Consider the following 26,071-nt stretch of genomic DNA (forward strand, 5'->3'; position numbering starts at 1 on the left):
TCTTAGTTAAATATCTCAGTTGGACTAAGCAGGACTGCACCACTTTAGTCACTAATCATCAAAAGACAACTGTGAATCAAAAAATACACAGAGGTTTCAGGCCACTTTTTAAAAATATTGTTAGATGAGGCACTCAGACTAGATGAGAGACTGTTCATGATGCTGGTACTGGGGCCAGAGGGAGTGATTATCCTTATTACTGATTTTGAGTCATTCCAATGCAGTTTTTTGAGCATCCAATTCTTAATTTCAGCAAGGCACAAGTAGATGGGTTTCATTTTTGATGTTCCCATACATCAAAAAGTTGTTGGATTTGCTGTGACTCCAGGACACTGTTCAGGAAAGTTCACTCTGCTGAGGGCAAACATACTGTACTGACATCCCACCCCATGTGTAGCTTGTCTGTCTTTTGGAGCTCCTCATCATCTTTGAAAAAAAAAGTAAAAATGCAAAAAGGTTTAGAATCAAATGGGGGTTTTTTTTAGCAAGGTTTACATAATTGAAAATTTGTGTCTCCCCAGCTATTGCAGCGGCAGGAAGTTCACATGTACCACCAACGTGTGTGATGAGGTTTGTGGGATCTATGGCGATGGTCACTATGTCACATTTGATGATAAGAGATTTGACTTCAGTGGACAATGTGAATATACACTCCTCCAGGTAAAGTGGCAGGTCATGTTCATATTTAAGAGAAAAATGGACAGATGTACAGTGGTTAAAGTTGTAATCCTTAAGGAGTAAATGATATGTTGAGGATTTAAATGAGGAAATTGAATTTTTTTTGAGTAAAAACCAATTCAGAAACAATTATTCCAAGCTGGAGGGGGTCTTTAAGGATGTTCATTTTAAGGATGATGTCCATTAATTGTATTCTGTGTCTGTGTATGTGCCTTAATCAGGACTACTGTGGCACTGGTCAGGGCAATGGGAGCTTCAGAATTATAAGTGAGAATGTTCCATGTGGAAGCACAGGAACCACCTGTTCCAAGACCATCAAGATCTTTGTTGGGGTAAACACAACACACTTACACACTTACACACTGTGCCCATGTCCTGTCTCAAACACAAGCTAATTTTGATATTAACATGGTAAAGTTGGGCTAGGATTATTTGCTTTATTTGGTACCATAATGGGAGGTATAAGGTTCACTGTAAGACCTGTAATAATAAAATTTCATCCCATAGTCACGCTATGATGCCGATACCCACAATATACTAAATATATCCTGTACATGTCCAGCCTTTGTGAACATTTACATTCAATGATGCAGCTCATGAAATTCGGCCATCATATTGCTATGCAATCAATTTGTATCTTTCTGAAGAAGGGGCCAGTTTCTCTCCAGTTATAAGGGGACTAAAGTTCCTTTTCACAATAGCAAGTAGCTTTTCAGGAGAAAACTATAGAAAAATACCTTGTAATTGTTGTGTGATAATTATGTGAAAGACTTCACAGTTGTGATTCCCAGACTCAAGGTACTGATATACTGTATAGTTGTAAAAATGTGAGCAAGTGAGTACTTGTTCCACCTCACTTAACTGGTGCAGTAATAAAATGCCTGTTTATCTAATGTTGATACCCACAGGATAATGAATTCCAGCTTAAAGATGAGAACTTCCAGGTGGTGAAGGGCAGCAGCCAGGTATTCCCTGCTCAGGTACACAAGATGGGTATTTATCTGGTGGTGACAATCAAGCCAGGACTTGTGCTCATGTGGGACCAGAAGACCAGTCTTTTCATTAAACTCAGTCCAAAGTTCCAGGTAAACACTTTATTCTGCATATCTTGATTGACATCTAGCCTTTGCACAAAGCATGACTATTTGTTAAGCCAGTTCCTTTCAGTCTGGCTTCTTATCAGAATATACCAATTTAACTTGTAGTTTAAAGTTACATTCCTCATTTAGTATTTTGTTTAAATCTATCTTGTGTTATGCTACAGTAGTCTGATGTATTTTGTAGTCAGCAGCGTTTTGGTAACAACAACAAACTGGTGCCTTACTCTGTATCAGTCCTATCATATAGCAGTGAATACTGTCATTGGGTTTCTCCATCAGGGTCAAGTCTGTGGTCTCTGTGGAAACTATGATGGTAACAGTAAGAATGACTTCACCACACGCTCCCAGGAGACAGTAGCAGATGTTTTACAATTTGGCAATAGTTGGAAGGTTTCATCCAGTTGCCCCAGTGCTCAACTCATCGATGATCCCTGTGCCTCCAACCGCTACCGAGCAGCCTGGTCCCAGAAACAGTGTAGCATCATCACCAGCGTCACCTTCAAGAGCTGTCATTCACAGGTATCTATAGTGATAACAAACATACTTACATGGATACACACAGAGATGATATACACAAGCAATATCACTTTAACTACAATGGTATTTAGGAAATAAGATATACTGTATTTCATCGTCATTTTCAATTTTCATTCATTATTTCAAGCGCTCATTCATGTGTGTTGATTGCCTGACCACTACTGGCCAGGGCTGAGGGCAGTGATGTTGATCAATATGATGGTCTGTTTGGTGGTCTCCACATCCATCTGTTCCAACAAAATGTTGGTCCAGAGAAAAATATAATAATAACAATAAAGTAATAACAACAATAATAATAATAAACTTTATTCATATAGCACCTTTCATACAAGAAATGCAGCTCAAAGTGCTTTACAATAAAGATATTACATAGACATAAAAAGAGGATGAAATAAGAGAAATAAGATGAGAGAGAAATAGACATAAAATGAGCATTAAAAACAGGGATACAATGCCATAATAAACGTGACATAAGATGGAAAATACAACCCATTTTATCTTTATATTTATAATGTCATGTCAGTGGCGGCAATTTGAGACTATTATTTAATTATTTGTAATAAATGCACCCGTGTATGCATATTTATTGGAATTTTCAGAATATATCAGCACCTAGGACTGCAACCCAGTCCAGAAAAAACAGTTGCTAGTAAAAACCTCATCAAAACCCTGCCAGAAACGCAGTGGTCAGAAAATACTTCACTGCTTTTAATTTATTATATTTCAGCAAATTTACTAACCGACTACTGACAAAAAATAGAATAAAAATAAAGAGGAACGAGAAAAAGAGAGCTAAAAGAGGAAATATCGTAACAACTACGACTGTTAAATTTTTGGACAGGATATTCACAGTTAGGTGATAGCACCACCATCAATATCTCTACTATTACTACTGATAGTACAGCCAATGTGATTACTACTACTGCTACCAATGCTACTGCTGCTACAACTACTACTGCAACATTTTGTTACCCTCAGCTTTCATTGACAGTATGTTATTGTCTGTTCAAGGTTGACCCAGGGCCATACTTTGATTCTTGTGTGAGAGACTCTTGTGCTTGTGACACCGGTGGGGACTGTGAATGTCTCTGCACTGCTGTGGCTGCCTATGCCAAAGCTTGTAATGAAGCTGGAGCGTGTGTTAAATGGAGAACTCCAAAGCTGTGCCGTAAGTTTTTGCTCCAATCACACCAGGAAAACATGAGCTATGGAGGGACAGAGGACAGGGCAGGAAATTTAAGAATTTAGGGGAACTCAGGTGCTAAATCAAAATCAGAAATTGTAGCACCATGAGTTTTGTAACAACAGCTAGGATGTTTTTTTGTCTCTGTCTTTTGCAGCTATTTTCTGTGACTACTATAACTCCCCTGATGGCTGTGAGTGGCACTACAAGCCTTGTGGAGCTGACTGCATGAAGACATGTAGGAATCCATCAGGAAACTGTTCCAATCTCATCACTTCCCTGGAAGGTACAGTAGACTGATCTTTTGGTATCTCATTACTCTTGACTTGTGGAACCTGTGTGTGTGGCCAAATCAAAGCTTTGAGTGGAACTTAAGTTAACTGACTGATTAACCTTTCCCCTGTTCATATAAACAGTGATAACAGTGCATGTCAATCAGATGTGCTCTTGATCCAGTTTTTAGATGTGTCAGAGCCATCATACTCAGTACTGCAGTCATATCTGTATGAACCTTATATTTATTTTATTTAGTAACAACAATGAAATACAGACCCAACAGTTTGTTTAGTTTAGCCTTTATTCTCACTGTGTCTTTCTCTTTTGTGCTCTCTTTTCTTTGTCAGTCTGTCTCTCTCTCTCTCTCTCTTTATGTCATTTTCTATTTTGCATCAATACTTATTAGTGTGTTGGCAGGCTAAACAGAAAGAGATCATGCCTAAAGCAAAACGCTAACTGTTCCAGTCTGCATACAAATGGGCTGTTAAGGACAGTTACACTCTGCAATTATTATCGCAAACAAAATAAGGTTTTAGAATCCTAAGAATGGGCACTGTTTCTCTGAATTGCTGCAGTGTCTATGTTTAATGGATTCAAGAGGCTGCTGTACTTGTATTTCTACTGAGGTAAATCAAAATGTTATAACGATGTTGCAGGCTGCTATCCACAGTGTCCTCCAACCCAGCCATACTTCGATGAAGACACCATGAAGTGTGTCGCCTGGGGCCAATGTGGCTGCTATGATGACAAAGGCACCCATTACAGCATCGGAGATAAGGTTCCATCAAACAACTGTTACACTTGGTATGTCTCATACAGAAGATTCCTCTTCACAGTAATGACTTAGCACACAGTAAGCAATGATGCATCTACCACATTTGCACTGCACTTAAACCAACTCTGAAGAAAATAACTGTGCTCAGTCTGTTTCACCTCAAAAACCCTGCACCCGCTTAGTGTCTTGTACAATGATCGCTTTCCCCGGAGCTGATGGTGCAGCAGAGAGGCTGCTCTCCACTGCTGGAAACATGACGCTAATAACAACAGAGTCATTTATGTTATCTGCCAGTTATGTTTCATGTTGTATTTAGGTGTTGTAAGGACACCAGTCAGTGGTTTGGCACACAGTTTACTGGCGCAAGACTGAAAATAGTGCTCCCTTTTCTATTTATTCAATTGAGAATAAGTTTTGAATGGAGAACAGATTCTGAATCGAATCGGCACCAAGTATTGTGATAGTGCTAAATCAGGAGATAAGCATATTGTCCCAGGCCTACAAAATCAACACTCTCATTTGTCATAAACTTTATTTTTCATCTTTTTGTTCCATCTTGGTAGACAATTTATATTTCTATGGACACTTTCATCTATCAAATCGTGTTTTTTTCACTTAAGTGCACGACACTCTAAAGGTGTGCACACAAACCATGTATGCTGCACTACGCACATTCTCCAGCCTTTGTCACCTTTGTCTCAAAAAAATCCAGGAAAAACCCTGTCCCATGTACAATAAGGTTTTGTGTCAGTCTATGCCCTTCTTCTTTTGAAAAGTCTTTTTTTTATCAACAAATAAATTGTTTCCTTTGTCAGGCCATGACAAGCATGCAGATGTAAGTTTAAGGATGAGATAGGTTTACACAAGATCCTTCTTGTTCTTAGCAGCTGGCATCCAAATCCCTAAATACATTTATTGATGATTTTGACATATGGTGATTTCATAATCCATGGATTAAAGACTACACTTGCTTTTCCTCTTTGAACAGAATACACTCAAGAATCATTTGCTGTATTTCTAACTACAGGAATTATCAAGATGTAGGTGATCCAATGCTTGTTTGGATTGTTGTTAAGGGCTTTATTAGAAACTTCCCTTCTTGTTTTGCCTCCTATTTAAACAATACCAGGCCAGTGAAAATGTCAACTGCTGGAGCATCTTAAAAAGAAATACAGTGTTTCTATTGAAGATAATCTTTTGTAACTGGAGATAATTTATTGAGGAGGACAGCGTTTGTCAGAAATACTATTTCAGTGAACACATGGCAAATAAGCTTCTTGTCTTTGGGTTAAAACAGTGAGAAAATTATCAATCAATAGATTGCATACAAACCCCCCATGAAAAGTCTAGTCTCTGATCCAGTAGAAATTAAATAATACTTTGATGATTATTTTTTTTATACATCTGCTACAACTTTGATATGGATAGGTGGAAAATAGCTTGTTGAAAGGGAATTTTTAGGGTTAGTTTTAGAATGATTTGATCGGCTAGGAGACAGTAACATAAAACAACATATTAAACTCATCCAAAAGTGAAAATCACCAATTAATTCACTTAAAATTGCCTGCAATGTATTGGTCTCCTATTTTGTAGATATAATAAAAAGTTGCTTTTAAGTCCAAATTTTGATCTGTGTTTTGATAAACTGGCTCAAAATTTGTGGTCATGCACATCGAGAGGGAAAGAGTCAAATAAAGCCAGGGCTCATAAGATCTAATTATGATTGTGGACAGCAGCGAAATATTACATCCATGTTAATTATTGAGATAATGAGGCAATGTTGTGGTATGATATAATTTTACTGAAAGGCATGTCCTTGGTGTATGTTTACATTTCAAACCAATTTTCTGTATACAATACCAAAGTACACTGATATAACAACAATTTCCTTCTATTTCAAAGCTCCTGTACAGTCTCTGGAATAAGGTGCAACTACAATGTGAACTGTAAGTACATGTATACACTGATATTAACAAAGTGTACATACTGTATGCACACACATGCATACACAAACACACACACACACATACACACACAAACACACGCACACACACACACACACACACACACACACAAATATATATATATATATATATACACATATATGATAACACATAACAAGGTTAAAATGATGAAATACTCTCCATCTGCAGCTTGTACATGCTTTATTAATGGGAAAACCTACAAATATGGGGCTACTATCTACAACACCACGGATGGACTGGGACACTGCATTGTAGCTAAATGTGAGGCCAATGGTACCGTAACCAGGAACATGTACCCATGCTTAACCACCACCACTCCTGGCCCTACAACATCCCCCTTTACATTCAGCACAGCTGTAATAACAACTTCAGGTAAGAAAAAATCTACATAGCATGAGACCAGATACTGCTTTAGAATTCTCGATAACTAAATCAAAATGCAAATTATATATTTTTCAAAGAAAAATTACAACATTTTAATGGAAAAGAAATATGTATGTAATTGTTAATGATATACTTTTCTTTACAAATGGATTTTTTTTAATTTTATCAGTTGCTACCACACCTACATCAACCACCACCAAACATGTAGAAACAACCACATCAGAGGAAACAACAATAAAGGTTGAAACAACAAAGCCACCAAAAGTAACCACTGGCCCACTCATAACCTCCACCACAGCTGTTGTTGAAACTACAACCTCATTGCCAGGGGTCACGACAAAAAGTCTAGAAACAACAGTTGTCACATCCAAACCTTCTGTTCGTACAAGTACTACTGAAATACCATCAACTACCACAAAGGGAACCACCACTAAACCTGGAGAAACTACCATATCAGAGGAAACAACCGTAAAGGCTGAGACAACAAAGCCACCTAAAGAAATCACCACTGGCCCAGTCACAACCTCCACCACAGCTGTTGTTGAAACTACAACCTCATTGCCAGGGGTCACGACAAAAAGTCTAGAAACAACAGTTGTCACATCCAAACCTTCTGTTAGTACAAGTACTACTGAAATACCATCAACAACCACAAAGGGAACCACCACCAAACGTGAAGAAACAACCATATCAGAGGAAACAACAACAAAGGTTGAAACAACAAAGTCACCGAAAGTAACCACTGGCCCAGTCACAACCTCCACCACAGCTGTTGTTGAAACTACAACCTCATTGCCAGGGGTCACTACAAAAAGTCCAGAAACAACAGTGGTCACATCCAAACCTTCTGTTGGTACAACTAAAACACCATCAAAAACCACTGCAGGTGTAGTCACAGGAAGGCCCCAAACAACAACTGAAATAACAATGCCTTCTGTTTTGAACACAACAACTTCCACTGAAACTACAGGAACAACAGCGATAGGTACTACATCTATTGGCCCAATAACACAGACACTTCCAGGCTTTACAACTGTCTACACTACTGGTTCAACCTCTACCATACCAGTCAAACCCACAGCATCCATGTTTACTACAACAACCACAGAGGGAACCACCACCAAACGTGGAGAAACAACCACATCAGAGGAAACAACAATAAAGGTTGAAACAACAAAGTCACCGAAAGTAACCACTGGTCCAGTCACAACCTCCACCACAGCTGTTGTTGAAACTACAACCTCATTGCCAGGGGTCACTACAACAAGTCCAGAAACAGTTGTCACATCCAAGCCTTCTGTTGGTACAAGTACTATTGAAGTACAATCAACAACCACAAAGGGAACCACCACCAAACGTGGAGAAACTACCATATCAGAGGAAACAACTGTGACGGTTGAGACAACAAAACCACCTAAAGAAGTCACCACTGGCCCAGTCACAACCTCCACCACAGCTGTTGTTGAAACTACAACCTCATTGCCAGGGGTCACTACAAAAAGTCCAGAAACAACAGTTGTCACATCCAAACCTTCTGTTCGCACAGGTACTACTGAAGTACCATCAACAACCACAGAGGGAACCACCACCAAACGTAAAGAAACAACCACATCAGAGGAAACAACAATAAAGGTTGAAACAACAAAGCCACCTAAAGTAACCACTGGCCCAGTCACAACCTCCACCACAGCTGTTGTTGAAACTACAACCTCATTGCCAGGAGTCACGACAAAAGGTCCAGAAACAACAGTGGTCACATCCAAACCTTCTGTTGGTACAAGTACTACTGAAATACCATCAACATCCACAAAGGGAACCACCACCAAACGTGGAGAAACAACCATATCAGAGGGAACAACCGTAAAGGTTGAGACAACAAAGCCACCAAAAATAACCACTGGCCCAGTCACAACCTCCACTACAGCTGTTGTTGAAACTACAACCTCATTGCCAGGGGTCACTACAACAAGTCCAGAAACAGTTGTCACATCCAAGCCTTCTGTTGGTACAAGTACTACTGAAGTACCATCAACAACCACAAAGGGAACCACCACCAAACGTGAAGAAACAACCACATCAGAGGAAACAACCGTAAAGGTTGAGACAACAAAGCCACCGAAAGTAACCACTGGTCCAGTCACAACCTCCACCACAGCTGTTGTTGAAACTACAACCTCATTGCCAGGGGTCACGACAAAGAGTCTAGAAACAACAGTGGTCACATCCAAACCTTCTGTTGGTACAAGTACTACTGAAGTACCATCAACAACCACAAAGGGAACCACCACCAAACGTGGAGAAACTACCATATCAGAGGAAACAACTGTGACGGTTGAGACAACAAAACCACCTAAAGAAGTCACCACTGGCCCAGTCACAACCTCCACCACAGCTGTTGTTGAAACTACAACCTCACTTCCAGGGGTCACGACAAAAAGTCCAGAAACAACAGTTGTCACATCCAAACCTTCTGTTAGTACAAGTACTACTGAAATACCATCAACAACCACAAAGGGAACCACCACCAAACGTGGAGAAACAACCACATCAGAGGAAACAACAATAAAGGTTGAAACAACAAAGCCACCAAGTACTACTGAAATACCATCAACAACCACAAAGGGAACCACCACCAAACGTGGAGAAACTACCATATCAGAGGAAACAACTGTGACAGTTGAGACAACAAAACCACCTAAAGAAGTCACCACTGGCCCAGTCACAACCTCCACCACAGCTGTTGTTGAAACTACAACCTCACTTCCAGGGGTCACGACAAAAAGTCCAGAAACAACAGTGGTCACATCCAAACCTTCTGTTAGTACAAGTACTACTGAAATACCATCGACATCCACAAAGGGAACCACCACCAAACGTGGAGAAACAACCACATCAGAGGAAACAACCGTAAAGGTTGAGACAACAAAGCCACCGAAAGTAACCACTGGTCCAGTCACAACCTCCACCACAGCTGTTGTTGAAACTACAACCTCACTTCCAGGGGTCACAACAAAAAGTCCAGAAACAACAGTTGTCACATCCAAACCTTCTGTTGGTACAAGTACTACTAAAGTACCATCAACAACTACAAAGGGAACCACCACCAAACGTGGAGAAACTACCATATCAGAGGAAACAACTGTGACGGTTGAGACAACAAAACCACCTAAAGAAGTCACCACTGGCCCAGTCACAACCTCCACCACAGCTGTTGTTGAAACTACAACCTCACTTCCAGGGGTCACTACAACAAGTCCAGAAACAGTTGTCACATCCAAGCCTTCTGTTGGTACAAGTACTACTGAAGTACCATCAACAACCACAAAGGGAACCACCACCAAACGTGAAGAAACAACCACATCAGAGGAAACAACCGTAAAGGTTGAGACAACAAAGCCACCGAAAGTAACCACTGGTCCAGTCACAACCTCCACCACAGCTGTTGTTGAAACTACAACCTCATTGCCAGGGGTCACGACAAAAAGTCTAGAAACAACAGTGGTCACATCCAAACCTTCTGTTGGTACAAGTACTACTGAAGTACCATCAACAACCACAAAGGGAACCACCACCAAACGTGGAGAAACTACCATATCAGAGGAAACAACTGTGACGGTTGAGACAACAAAACCACCAAAGGAAGTCACCACTGGCCCAGTCACAACCTCCACCACAGCTGTTGTTGAAACTACAACCTCACTTCCAGGGGTCACGACAAAAAGTCCAGAAACAACAGTTGTCACATCCAAACCTTCTGTTAGTACAAGTACTACTACAGTACCATCAACAACCACAAAGGGAACCACCACCAAACGTGGAGAAACAACCACATCAGAGGAAACAACAATAAAGGTTGAAACAACAAAGCCACCAAAAATAACCACTGGCCCAGTCACAACCTCCACCACAGCTGTTGTTGAAACTACAACCTCATTGCCAGGGGTCACTACAACAAGTCCAGAGACAGTTGTCACATCCAAGCCTTCTGTTGGTACAAGTACTACTACAGTACCATCAACAACCACAAAGGGAACCACCACTAAACCTGGAGAAACAACCATATCAGAGGAAACAACCGTAAAGGCTGAGACAACAAAGCCACCTAAAGAAGTCACCACTGGCCCAGTCACAACCTCCACCACAGCTGTTGTTGAAACTACAACCTCACTTCCAGGGGTCACTACAAAAAGTCCAGAAACAACAGTTATCACATCCAAACCTTCTGTTCGTACAAGTACTACTGAAATACCATCAACAACCACAAAGGGAACCACCACCAAACGTGGAGAAACTACCATATCAGAGGAAACAACAATAAAGGTTGAAACAACAAAGCCACCTAAAGTAACCACTGGCCCAGTCACAACCTCCACCACAGCTGTTGTTGAAACTACAACCTCATTGCCAGGGGTCACTACAAAAAGTCCAGAAACAACAGTGGTCATATCCAAACCTTCTGTTCGTACAAGTACTACTACAGTACCATCAACAACTACAAAGGGAACCACCACCAAACGTGGAGAAACTACCATATCAGAGGAAACAACTGTGACGGTTGAGACAACAAAACCACCTAAGGAAGTCACCTCTGGCCCAGTCACAACCTCCACCACAGCTGTTGTTGAAACTACAACCTCATTGCCAGGAGTCACGACAAAAGGTCCAGAAACAACAGTGGTCACATCCAAACCTTCTGTTGGTACAAGTACTACTGAAATACCATCAACATCCACAAAGGGAACCACCACCAAACGTGGAGAAACAACCACATCAGAGGAAACAACCGTAAAGGTTGAGACAACAAAGCCACCGAAAGTAACCACTGGTCCAGTCACAACCTCCACCACAGCTGTTGTTGAAACTACAACCTCACTTCCAGGGGTCACAACAAAAAGTCCAGAAACAACAGTTGTCACATCCAAACCTTCTGTTAGTACAAGTACTACTACAGTACCATCAACAACTACAAAGGGAACCACCACCAAACGTGAAGAAACAACCACATCAGAGGAAACAACCGTAAAGGTTGAGACAACAAAGCCACCAAAAGTAACCACTGGCCCAGTCACAACCTCCACCACAGCTGTTGTTGAAACTACAACCTCATTGCCAGGGGTCACTACAACAAGTCCAGAAACAGTTGTCACATCCAAGCCTTCTGTTGGTACAAGTACTACTGAAGTTCCATCAACAACCACAAAGGGAACCACCACCAAACGTGGAGAAACTACCATATCAGAGGAAACAACTGTGACGGTTGAGACAACAAAACCACCTAAAGAAGTCACCACTGGCCCAGTCACAACCTCCACCACAGCTGTTGTTGAAACTACAACCTCATTGCCAGGGGTCACTACAAAAAGTCCAGAAACAACAGTGGTCACATCCAAACCTTCTGTTAGTACAAGTACTACTGAAATACCATCAACAACCACAAAGGGAACCACCACCAAACGTGGAGAAACAACCACATCAGAGGAAACAACTGTGACGGTTGAGACAACAAAACCACCTAAGGAAGTCACCTCTGGCCCAGTCACAACCTCCACCACAGCTGTTGTTGAAACTACAACCTCATTGCCAGGAGTCACGACAAAAGGTCCAGAAACAACAGTGGTCACATCCAAACCTTCTGTTGGTACAAGTACTACTGAAATACCATCAACATCCACAAAGGGAACCACCACCAAACGTGAAGAAACAACCACATCAGAGGAAACAACCGTAAAGGTTGAGACAACAAAGCCACTGAAAGCAACCACTGGTCCAGTCACAACCTCCACCACAGCTGTTGTTGAAACTACAACCTCATTGCCAGGGGTCACGACAAAGAGTCTAGAAACAACAGTGGTCACATCCAAACCTTCTGTTGGTACAAGTACTACTGAAGTACCATCAACAACCACAAAGGGAACAACCACCAAACGTGGAGAAACAACCACATCAGAGGAAACAACAATAAAGGTTGAAACAACAAAGCCACCAAAAGTAACCACTGGCCCAGTCACAACCTCCACCACAGCTGTTGTTGAAACTACAACCTCATTGCCAGGGGTCACTACAACAAGTCCAGAAACAGTTGTCACATCCAAGCCTTCTGTTGGTACAAGTACTACTGAAATATCATCAACTACCACAAAGGGAACCACCACTACACCTGGAGAAACAACCATATCAGAGGAAACAACCGTTAAGGCTGAGACAACAAAGCCACCTAAAGAAGTCACCACTGGCCCAGTCACAACCTCCACCACAGCTGTTGTTGAAACTACAACCTCACTACCAGGGGTCACAACAAAAAGTCCAGAAACAACAGTTGTCACATCCAAACCTTCTGTTAGTACAAGTACTACTGAAATACCATCAACAACTACAAAGGGAACCACCACCAAACGTGGAGAAACAACCACATCAGAGGAAACAACAATAAAGGTTGAAACAACAAAGCCACCAAAAGTAACCACTGGCCCAGTCACAACCTCCACCACAGCTGTTGTTGAAACTACAACCTCATTGCCAGGGGTCACTACAACAAGTCCAGAAACAGTTGTCACATCCAAGCCTTCTGTTGGTACAAGTACTACTGAAGTACCATCAACAACCACAAAGGGAACCACCACCAAACGTGGAGAAACTACCATATCAGAGGAAACAACTGTGACGGTTGAGACAACAAAACCACCTAAAGAAGTCACCACTGGCCCAGTCACAACCTCCACCACAGCTGTTGTTGAAACTACAACCTCATTGCCAGGGGTCACTACAAAAAGTCCAGAAACAACAGTGGTCACATCCAAACCTTCTGTTCGTACAAGTACTACTGAAATACCATCAACAACTACAAAGGGAACCACCACCAAACGTGGAGAAACTACCATATCAGAGGAAACAACTGTGAAGGTTGAGACAACAAAACCACCTAAGGAAGTCACCTCTGGCCCAGTCACAACCTCCACCACAGCTGTTGTTGAAACTACAACCTCATTGCCAGGGGTCACGACAAAAGGTCCAGAAACAACAGTGGTCACATCCAAACCTTCTGTTGGTACAAGTACTACTGAAATACCATCAACATCCACAAAGGGAACCACCACCAAACGTGAAGAAACAACCACATCAGAGGAAACAACCGTAAAGGTTGAGACAACAAAGCCACCGAAAGTAACCACTGGTCCAGTCACAACCTCCACCACAGCTGTTGTTGAAACTACAACCTCATTGCCAGGGGTCACTACAAAAAGCCCAGAAACAACAGTGGTCACATCCAAACCTTCTGTTCATACAAGTACTACTAAAGTACCATCAACAACTACAAAGGGAACCACCACCAAACGTGGAGAAACTACCATATCAGAGGAAACAACTGTGATGGTTGAGACAACAAAACCACCTATGGAAGTCACCTCTGGCCCAGTCACAACCTCCACCACAGCTGTTGTTGAAACTACAACCTCATTGCCAGGAGTCACGACAAAAGGTCCAGAAACAACAGTGGTCACATCCAAACCTTCTGTTGGTACAAGTACTACTGAAATACCATCAACATCCACAAAGGGAACCACCACCAAACGTGGAGAAACAACCACATCAGAGGAAACAACAATAAAGGTTGAAACAACAAAGCCACCGAAAGTAACCACTGGCCCAGTCACAACCTCCACCACAGCTGTTGTTGAAACTACAACCTCATTGCCAGGGGTCACGACAAAGAGTCTAGAAACAACAGTTGTCACATCCAAACCTTCTGTTGGTACAAGTACTACTGAAGTACCATCAACAACCACAAAGGGAACCACCACCAAACGTGGAGAAACAACCATATCAGAGGAAACAACTTTTATGGTTGAGACAACAAAACCACCTAAGGAAGTCACCACTGGCCCAGTCACAACCTCCACCACAGTTGTTGTTGAAACTACAACCTCATTGCCAGGGGTCACGACAAAGAGTCTAGAAACAACAGTTGTCACATCCAAACCTTCTGTTGGTACAAGTACTACTGAAGTACCATCAACAACCACAAAGGGAACCACCACCAAACGTGGAGAAACAACCATATCAGAGGAAACAACTTTTATGGTTGAGACAACAAAACCACCTAAGGAAGTCACCACTGGCCCAGTCACAACCTCCACCACAGCTGTTGTTGAAACTACAACCTCACTTCCAGGGGTCACGACAAAAAGTCCAGAAACAACAGTTGTCACATCCAAACCTTCTGTTAGTACAAGTACTACTGAATTACCATCAACTACCACAAAGGGAACCACCACCAAACATGGAGAAACAACCACATCAGAGGAAACAACAATAAAGGTTGAAACAACAAAGCCACCAAAAGTAACCACTGGCCCAGTCACAACCTCCACCACAGCTGTTGTTGAAACTACAACCTCATTGCCAGGGGTCACAACAAAAAGTCCAGAAACAACAGTGGTCACATCCAAACCTTCTGTTCGTACAAGTACTACTATAGTACCATCAACAACTACAAAGGGAACCACCACCAAACGTGGAGAAACTACCATATCAGAGGAAACAACTGTGAAGGTTGAGACAACAAAACCACCTAAGGAAGTCACCTCTGGCCCAGTCACAACCTCCACCACAGCTGTTGTTGAAACTACAACCTCATTGCCAGGAGTCACGACAAAAGGTCCAGAAACAACAGTGGTCACATCCAAACCTTCTGTTGGTACAAGTACTACTGAAATACCATCAACATCCACAAAGGGAACCACCACCAAACGTGAAGAAACAACCACATCAGAGGAAACAACCGTAAAGGTTGAGACAACAAAGCCACCAAAAGTAACCACTGGCCCAGTCACAACCTCCACCACAGCTGTTGTTGAAACTACAACCTCATTGCCAGGGGTCACTACAAAAAGCCCAGAAACAACAGTGGTCACATCCAAACCTTCTGTTCGTACAAGTACTACTAAAGTACCATCAACAACTACAAAGGGAACCACCACCAAACGTGGAGAAACAACCACATCAGAGGAAACAACAATAAAGGTTGAAACAACAAAGCCACCAAAAGTAACCACTGGCCCAGTCACAACCTCCACCACAGTTGTTGTTGAAACTACAACCTCATTGCCAGGGGTCACTACAACAAGTCCAGAAACAGTTGTCACATCCAAGCCTTCTGTTGGTACAAGTACTACTGAAGTACCATCAACAACCACAAAGGGAACCACCACCAAACGTGGAGAAACAACCACATCAGAGGAAACAACAATAAAGGTTGAAACAACAAAGCCACCAAAAGTAACCACTGGCCCAGTCACAACCTCCACCACAGCTGTTGTTGAAACTACAACCTCATTGCCAGGGGTCACAACAAAAAGTCCAGAAACAACAGTGGTCACATCCAAACCTTCTGTTGGTACAAGTACTACTGAAGTACCATCAACAACTACAAAGGGAACCACCACCAAACGTGGAGAAACAACCACATCAGAGGAAACAACAATAAAGGTTGAAACAACAAAGCCACCAAAAGTAACCACTGGCCCAGTCACAACCTCCACCACAGTTGTTGTTGAAACTACAACCTCATTGCCAGGGGTCACTACAACAAGTCCAGAAACAGTTGTCACATCCAAGCCTTTTGTTGGTACAAGTACTACTGAAATACCATCAACAACCACAAAGGGAACCACCACCAAACGTGGAGAAACAACCACATCAGAGGAAACAACTGTGACGGTTGAGACAACAAAGCCACCTAAGGAAGTCACCACTGGCCCAGTCACAACCTCCACCACAGCTGTTGTTGAAACTACAACCTCATTGCCAGGGGTAATGACAAAAAGTCCAGAAACAACAGTGGTCACATCCAAACCTTCTGTTCGTACAAGTACGACTGAAATACCATCAACAACCACAAAGGGAACCACCACTAAACATGGAGAAACAACCATATCAGAGGAAACAACCGTAAAGGTTGAGACAACAAAGCCACCGAAAGTAACCACTGGTCCAGTCACAACCTCCACCACAGCTGTTGTTGAAACTACAACCTCATTGCCAGGGGTCACGACAAAGAGTCTAGAAACAACAGTTGTCACATCCAAACCTTCTGTTGGTACAAGTACTACTGAAGTACCATCAACAACCACAAAGGGAACCACCACCAAACGTGGAGAAACAACCACATCAGAGGAAACAACTTTTATGGTTGAGACAACAAAACCACCTAAGGAAGTCACCACTGGCCCAGTCACAACCTCCACCACAGCTGTTGTTGAAACTACAACCTCATTGCCAGGAGTCACGACAAAGAGTCTAGAAACAACAGTTGTCACATCCAAACCTTCTGTTGGTACAAGTACTACTGAAATACCATCAACAACCACAAAGAGAACCACCACCAAACGTGGAGAAACAACCACATCAGAGGAAACAACCGTAAAGGTTGAAACAACAAAGCCACCAAAAGAAGTCACCACTGGCCCAGTCACAACCTCCACCACAGCTGTTGTTGAAACTACAACCTCATTGCCAGGGGTAATGACAAAAAGTCCAGAAACAACAGTGGTCACATCCAAACCTTCTGTTCGTACAAGTACAACTGAAATACCATCAACTACCACAAAGGGAACCACCACTAAACATGGAGAAACAACCATATCAGAGGAAACAACCGTAAAGGTTGAGACAACAAAGCCACCGAAAGTAACCACTGGTCCAGTCACAACCTCCACCACAGCTGTTGTTGAAACTACAACCTCATTGCCAGGGGTCACGACAAAGAGTCTAGAAACAACAGTGGTCACATCCAAACCTTCTGTTGGTACAAGTACTACTGAAGTACCATCAACAACCACAAAGGGAACCACCACCAAACGTGGAGAAACAACCACATCAGAGGAAACAACTTTTATGGTTGAGACAACAAAACCACCTAAGGAAGTCACCACTGGCCCAGTCACAACCTCCACCACAGCTGTTGTTGAAACTACAACCTCATTGCCAGGAGTCACGACAAAGAGTCTAGAAACAACAGTTGTCACATCCAAACCTTCTGTTGGTACAAGTACTACTGAAATACCATCAACAACCACAAAGAGAACCACCACCAAACGTGGAGAAACAACCACATCAGAGGAAACAACCGTAAAGGTTGAAACAACAAAGCCACCAAAAGAAGTCACCACTGGCCCAGTCACAACCTCCACCACAGCTGTTGTTGAAACTACAACCTCATTGCCAGGGGTAATGACAAAAAGTCCAGAAACAACAGTGGTCACATCCAAACCTTCTGTTCGTACAAGTACGACTGAAATACCATCAACTACCACAAAGGGAACCACCACTAAACATGGAGAAACAACCATATCAGAGGAAACAACCGTAAAGGTTGAGACAACAAAGCCACCGAAAGTAACCACTGGTCCAGTCACAACCTCCACCACAGCTGTTGTTGAAACTACAACCTCATTGCCAGGGGTCACGACAAAGAGTCTAGAAACAACAGTGGTCACATCCAAACCTTCTGTTGGTACAAGTACTACTGAAGTACCATCAACAACCACAAAGGGAACCACCACCAAACGTGGAGAAACAACCACATCAGAGGAAACAACTTTTATGGTTGAGACAACAAAACCACCTAAGGAAGTCACCACTGGCCCAGTCACAACCTCCACCACAGCTGTTGTTGAAACTACAACCTCATTGCCAGGAGTCACGACAAAGAGTCTAGAAACAACAGTTGTCACATCCAAACCTTCTGTTGGTACAAGTACTACTGAAATACCATCAACAACCACAAAGAGAACCACCACCAAACGTGGAGAAACAACCACATCAGAGGAAACAACCGTAAAGGTTGAAACAACAAAGCCACCAAAAGAAGTCACCACTGGCCCAGTCACAACCTCCACCACAGCTGTTGTTGAAACTACAACCTCATTGCCAGAGGTCACGACAAAAAGTCCAGAAACAACAGTTGTCACATCCAAACCTTCTGTTAGTACAAGTACTACTGAAATACTCTCAACAACCACAAAGGGAACCACTACCAAACGTGAAGAAACAACCATATCAGAGGAAACAACAACAAAGGTTGAAACAACAAAGTCACCGAAAGTCACCACTGGGCCAGTCACAACCTCCACCACAGCTGTTGTTGAAACTACAACCTCATTGCCAGGGGTCACTACAAAAAGTCCAGAAACAACAGTGGTCACATCCAAACCTTCTGTTGGTACAACTAAAACACCATCAAAAACCACTGCAGGTGTAGTCACAGGAAGGCCCCAAACAACAACTGAAATAACAATGCCTTCTGTTTTGAACACAACAACTTCCACTGAAACTACAGGAACAACAGCGATAGGTACTACATCTATTGGCCCAATAACACAGACACTTCCAGGCTTTACAACTGTCTACACTACTGGTTCAACCTCTACCATACCAGTCAAACCCACAGCATCCATGTTTACTACAACACTATGTGCCTGCATTGTCAATGGAACTTCATATCGTCCAGGTAGGTGCTGCTCTAGGTGGGTGTTTTCTTCACTGCACATTGATTCATGTGTGTGATGTCTTGAATCTTTCTTTCAAAGATAAGAAATGAACCAGACTTCACTTAAGTCTGCTCACATTACCTCAGAGTTTGAGTTTGTTATATGAAATGGATTAATCCTGGTTCAATTTGTTAGTCTCTCTTATTAATATAAATGATTTATATTTATGTATTCCTTTAATTTTGTGCAATAAACTTTTTACTCCACTCTGATTTTCACAGGTGACTTGGTGTACAATGTCACTGATGGCTTAGGGTGGTGTTTCGTTGCATATTGCAATGCATCTTGTAAAGTTGCAACACAATCCAGTCCATGTCCGACAACACCAATACCCAGCACAACTGCACGTTCTACATTGTTCAGCACAACTACAAAGGCTTCAATTTCAACTTCAGTTCCTCCCACTACAACTATTCCTACCTCCACTTCCACTCCATCAACAACTACCTTGGACTGCAATGATGTATATCCACCAAGAAAGGTGTGATATAGATAAAATAAATTAATGTAAAGACTTTAAGCATTGTATTTCACCAGTGGCTACTTTGTGTCCAGGGACACACTTGTGGGGACTTTTCTGTTAAACTTCACAACAGACTGCATCTCGAAAAATAATTTTAATTACACTAGAGATGCACTGATTCCAGTTTTCTTGGCCGATTCCAATTTCCAATATTTTAAAAGTCTGGCCTACAGATTCTGATTTTTGCCGATTCAGATTTTCTTTCTTTATAAAAATTTAATTAAAAAATTTTTTTTCTTTCTTTATATATTTCCTTTCTTTCCAAGAACTATAATTGACAGCATACACAAACATTTTTGTAACTTTTCTTTAATGGAATACTGAAATTCAATTGTATGTTCATTAACTATTGAAATAACTTACATTTTTCCTCTTGAATTTGGGTACGATCACCAAGGTGATGTTTTTTTTTAACTTGACTTTTAACTTTTTAAAAACTTTTTTATCTGATTAAGTTAGTTGTTCCAAATCTTTTCAAGGTTGTTCCTCCACAGCAGCTTTGTCTCTTCTTCACTCACACAGAAGAACTTCCACACCAATGACATGTTGTGTGTATGTGGCTGTACTGTCAGTGCTGCATCTGCCACTGTGTCTGCAATGTGCATATTGCGTGTGTGTGGCGGTGGGTGGCTGTCTGTGCGCTGTCTGTGCGACGTGTGTGTGTGATGTGTATGTTCTGTGTGTGTGGCTGTACTGTCTGTGCGCAGTATGCATGACATGCATGTTGTGTGTGTGTGGCTACATTGTCTGTGTACTGTGTGCGCAACATGCATGTTGTGTGTGTGTGACTGTACTGTCTGTGTGTGACATGCATGTTTTATGTGTGTGTGACGACTAACCATAGCGCAGCTATGAAAATTTGACCAGCAAAAAATCAGATGTATGAGGCTGATCAAGGCAGTCACCAGTCATGGCTGCTCAGCTAAAAACCGTCCATTTTCGATCTGTGGCCAATCAATCAGTGCATCACTACACACTACATTACAGTTTTACACACCCATTGTTTCCTCTATGACTTACTACTTCCTGATCCCCATCCAGGATGGAGAGTCGTGGAAGGTTGGCAACTGCACCACAGCTACGTGTGCCAATGGCAAGGTCACAGAGACACCTACTCCCTGTCCCACAGTACAGCAACCCATCTGTGCCAATGGACGTAAAGTTGTCAAGGTCTATGATTCTAATGGATGCTGCTTCCACTATGAATGTGAATGTACGTTGAAAATTTCAATACAGTTAGCTTTACTGCTTTTGTCTTATATATGCAGCAGAGAATCTTGTGTCAGTGTGCTCTGACTCTTCACAGCAATTCTATGACTAAGGCCATTTTTGTAATAGACACTAACTGCTAACAAACTAACAAACATGGCCTTCTCGGTGGAGGTGATAATGGCATTTTTTTTTCTGCTGGTTCCAGCTCTTACTTAGATTTACCACACATGGTTCCTTTTATCCTGCAGGTGTGTGCAGTGTCTGGGGTGGATCCCACTACAAGACATTTGATGGAAAATCATACAGTTTCAAGGAGAACTGCTCTTACTACCTGGTCAAAGAGATTATTACCAAATATAACCTGACTATTATATCAAATAACCATGACTGTGATCCTTCAGACAGCACATTCTGTCCCCAGACTCTTACTGTTACATATCAATCCTATAAGGTAGCACTGACTCAGTTGAAGACTTCAGGAACAGTAGCTAATGTGGTAAGCACCTACTTGTTGTTTTAGTGTCAGTCTCTCACTTTATTAATTATTGCGAGTGTACTAACTTAATGGTAGTCTGTCAATCAAAGTGGTGTGATGCATGATGCAGTTAGGGTTAGAGATGCTGCTGTGGTTCACAGTCTTCACTAATGTGTTCTGTCTCCTTGTCCTACAGGTGTATGTGAATCAGAAACGTATTTATCCTGCTTACAGCAATTCTGTCCTGCGGCTCACTAGCACAGATATGGTCATAACATTGGAGATACCACAGATCAACACAAAAGTGGTCTATACGGGCTCCTCATTCAGCATTGACCTTCCCATTTCCCTCTTTGGTGGGAACACTGAGGGACAGTGTGGTAAGTTACCAGAACACTTAACCCCAGACCCTTACCCTCACCCTGTTCAGTGACACTTATTTCAGTCAGGAGATATTCAATATAAACACTAAACATAATAGCTCATAAAAGCTCAAATTTCTCTTCAGAAAAAAACATGCATTCATATTATTGGAGAACTTGGGTTCAGTTTTATAGGAAGGTAATAATCTGAAACTTTATAGAACAAAATTGGAGAGAGTTAAGAGTTTTCATTTTTTTGAGTGTGTATTTTGAAGATTATCATGGACAGAGGATATTAGATATATAGTTAATAAATGCAAAAAATCAATCAAATCATGGTTAGATATAGTAAGAAGTAGTGGAACAAAACAGAAAGAGCAAGTAATACCTAGAAAATTCTACAATTTCTGAAGAAATTGTGTGAGAGCTGCAAGATGCTATCTGCTGTTGCCGGCTGCTGCTGCCTTCTGCTCCTGCCGGCTGCTGCCAGCTGCTGCTACTGCTGCTGCCACTGCAAGTTCCTGCTCCAGCAGCAATTTTTTAAAAAATTTGTAGCACAACCTACAAGTGAAATTGTATCAAATGCTACAGACTTGTTCTGTATCCCCATCTATACAACTTTACTGAATTTGTTACCATGGAATGTTGTATTTAAGGGATATGGAACTTAATAAGTAGTATGGTGGTGTTTCACTAATGGCCACAAGGTGGGGCTATTGGTGCCATGCTTCAATATGTCATGCGCATTCTTGTTTACCATGTTTCATTTTATTAAAGACAACAGAATTGTAGAAATATCATGCAATAATATCATAGTACCACTCCCTGTGTAGAATTGTATCAAAGGTTATACACTTGTGCGGTGTGGCTGTATATATGACATTCCCAAATTTAGTGTTAATCTAATTAAGCATTGAGTTATGGCCCGTTAAGTGCATCAGGCCATGCCTTCAAAAGTTTGGTAACCAATTACAGACAGACAGTAAGTGATACCTGAAAACAAACCAAGGATTTGGCTCCTCTAAACATGGTAAGTTTGGTGAAGATTAGCTGAAATATGTGCCAACAGAAGCAAGAAATGTGTTTAACAAAAATTCCAAAATGGCGGAAAAACTTTTTTGATTGAAATGGACAAGGCTTATATCAGTCTACTTGGCATCACCTAAGGAACATACTGTGCAAATATTCTTTGGATAGGCCTCATGGTTCATGAATTATTAGCCAATACAAATATACAAACATATGTTAAGCATTTCCACATGGGGCACCTGTACATGAAGTATGAATACTTTCACACTTTTAGTTTTTGAGATATGAACTTTCAAACATTCCCCCCATAGACTTTCCATTATAAATTTTAATACTTTAAAAAATATCTAAAATCACTGAAACATGTAACAATGAAGAAAAGAGATAGCATACATCTCCAGAGATGACAAAAAACAGCGAAGTCATATGAAATAACAATCATTAACTTGATTAAAGCTGCAAGCAGCAATGAACAGCCATCGCACCTTGCACCCATTGGAAGGCATGGCAGTTGTGATATCGCTACTGGAGGTCAGCTGACACGCCTCTGAATTTTCAGGATTATCGGACACTGTGTGAATGGGTCATATATTATTTTCTTTGTGCAGTACATGTTGCTGGAGATGACATATAGTAAATATATATATATATTTTATTATATATTGAGTGGCACATCATGCCACGCCAAGGGTGTTCAATGAAAACTAAAAAGCTTTGCAATTTAGCATTTAGCAAAGGTGTTTAGATGTAACCTACCAAAGTCGCAGTCTCTCGGGTTAAATCTCAAGGAGGAGTTTGTTAAAATACAACACCTGTCAATGGATTTACTTTGCAAAAAAAAGCACTTAGGGTATGGCTCCAATAGGCTTTTTTAAAATCTGGAGATGTTACATTTGCCTATCAAATTTTGTACATATATGTCAAATTTAAGGGTGAGGGCTTTGACGTTGAAATTTTCTAGGGGGCGCCCTCGAGCCATTTTGCCACAACCATGTTCAAGACCCTTATCAGATATCAAGTTACGCCACTTTTAATGCATGTGCAAAGTTTCACACTCCTAGCACCTCAAAAATGCTAAAAGTAATTAGGGTTCTCTATAGAGCTAATGTGCCATGCCCAAGCCCAATTGCGATACTAATTGCAATACTTACTCATTTGAATATGGGTACAAAGTTTCATGAGTATACATCCTAAAGGTCTCGAACATGCGTTCGTAAAATAAAATTTAATGCACGAAATCCAAAATGGCTGACTTCCTGTTGAGTGAAAAAAATTGAAAAAATATGTACAGGCCCTAATAATCTTTACACTTTCAGTTCCAGGGACTGTTGGGCCCATGGCAATTTCATTCTTGGGTCCTAATAATGATAGTAATAATAATAATAATAATAAAAATAAAAATAAAAATAATAATGATACATGTGCCTACCTAATTTATCTTTATAACATGCAGGAAATATACTCAAGGAAGGCAAGAAATTATCAAACAATTACAGAAAATAGGGTCAGCAGAGGAGAAAATGGTTGTTAAATTTTTGAGAGTAATTGGACTGACAAATTTAAAAAGGAATGAACATTGAGAAAGATTAATTCTGGAAGGAGGCAGTAATGAAACATCAAGGATGCCAACGGCCATAAAATCTAGAAGTACAGAAGTCTTTCTGTAAAGAGCATGGATGTATTATAGGAATGCTCTCTTAATACATCCATAAGAAAGAGTAGTTGGAGTTTTCTTCCACACAAATTATTTTTTGCCCAATACAGACACTATGACACTACACAACAGTTTAGTTTCACTTAGCTTGTGGTCAAGTATCTCTAGGAAATTGCAGTAATTAGCAACAGCTGATTTGCCATGGGCAACTTTTGTCATTTGCTATACCAATGAAAGCTGACAATGCCAGCTAAAATAAGCTCGCTGCTTGAGTGTTTGCAAAGTGATCTTGGTTGATAATAAAGAGGGCGGATGAATAAAATTTCAGTGACAAGTCATGAACTGGTTATGAACATGAGTCATAGGCAAAAGGGTTAAAGGCAGGGTGAAAGAAATCAAAAACATTTAAACGCCACCTCTAACAGCAGGCACCTGAGAGAGCCCCTGGGGCTCTTGATGACCCTGCACTGTCACTGCCAGCCTGCAGTAAAGACAGGCCTAATGGTTACACTAAATAAAACTTCTGAAACTAAAAAATGTAAAGAGCAGAAATTAGAATAGTCAATACAACAAGTCACAGAGCTGGTGATGATCAGAAGAACAGGATGACCCTTTATAACTGATATGAAACTAATATATACTACAGATGAGGACCCACATGTAGAAGGCAAAACTAAACTTAAATCCACGTGAACAGCATAGCACTGCAGATAAGAAACTATGCTCTGGCCTCATCCTGCTGCTTCTCCTTTTCCAGGGACCTGTGACAACTCCCAGACCAACGACTGCCGTTCTCCCAATGGCCAGGTGGAAAGCTGCTCAGACTCTGCAGGCCAGTGGCATGTCCCAGGTACACCCTGTGTCAACCCCACAATCCCACCTACAACAACTACAACAACAGCACCCAGGACCACCTCAAAACCACTATACTCAACAACACAGCCCATTTGCAAACCTGCCATCTGTGATCTCCTGACAAGCAGGTGGGGGGAACCACAAAATATTAAAAAACCCTTTTAGTCTCTAAGGCTTATTGCTTATATAATTCCATACCTTTGAAAGTACCTTTATATTATGTTAATTATATGAGTCTATCCTGTTTGCTTGCAATCACCAGCTTATCAGAATAAGGGTACTGGGTACTATTCCGAGTTATGACAGAGCTCAAACCTGAAAATGCACTTTCAGGATTTTTGAAATGCTATGTGTAGTCATTGCCACTGTGGAATAGAATGCTATTATATCATGCACTCAATGCCCCAAAGGTCACTGCCAAAATAATTAGTAAACACAGTTGTGTGCAAATTTCAACATAAAACGTAGGCGCGAAAAACATTGCAAAAAGGCCCT

General features: G+C 41.3%; 1 protein-coding gene across 1 annotated transcript in view; it reads left to right on the plus strand.

The window, feature by feature from the left end:
* LOC122986258 (mucin-2-like) overlaps positions 1 to 26,071 on the plus strand; it is a 58,293-nt gene that overhangs the window by 17,303 nt on the left and 14,919 nt on the right. Inside the window, exons 20-34 of the mRNA XM_044357433.1 lie at positions 522 to 660; positions 900 to 1,010; positions 1,587 to 1,763; positions 2,058 to 2,297; positions 3,327 to 3,483; positions 3,656 to 3,784; positions 4,431 to 4,578; positions 6,452 to 6,495; positions 6,703 to 6,906; positions 7,088 to 19,426; positions 19,688 to 19,947; positions 21,031 to 21,202; positions 21,450 to 21,697; positions 21,873 to 22,056; positions 25,479 to 25,704. Of these exons, the coding sequence (XP_044213368.1) occupies positions 522 to 660; positions 900 to 1,010; positions 1,587 to 1,763; positions 2,058 to 2,297; positions 3,327 to 3,483; positions 3,656 to 3,784; positions 4,431 to 4,578; positions 6,452 to 6,495; positions 6,703 to 6,906; positions 7,088 to 19,426; positions 19,688 to 19,947; positions 21,031 to 21,202; positions 21,450 to 21,697; positions 21,873 to 22,056; positions 25,479 to 25,704 (14,778 nt within the window). The remainder of the gene's footprint in view (positions 1 to 521; positions 661 to 899; positions 1,011 to 1,586; positions 1,764 to 2,057; positions 2,298 to 3,326; positions 3,484 to 3,655; positions 3,785 to 4,430; positions 4,579 to 6,451; positions 6,496 to 6,702; positions 6,907 to 7,087; positions 19,427 to 19,687; positions 19,948 to 21,030; positions 21,203 to 21,449; positions 21,698 to 21,872; positions 22,057 to 25,478; positions 25,705 to 26,071) is intronic.

The sequence above is a fragment of the Thunnus albacares genome, chromosome 1 (genome assembly GCF_914725855.1).
Source record: "Thunnus albacares chromosome 1, fThuAlb1.1, whole genome shotgun sequence".
NCBI lineage: Eukaryota > Metazoa > Chordata > Actinopteri > Scombriformes > Scombridae > Thunnus > Thunnus albacares.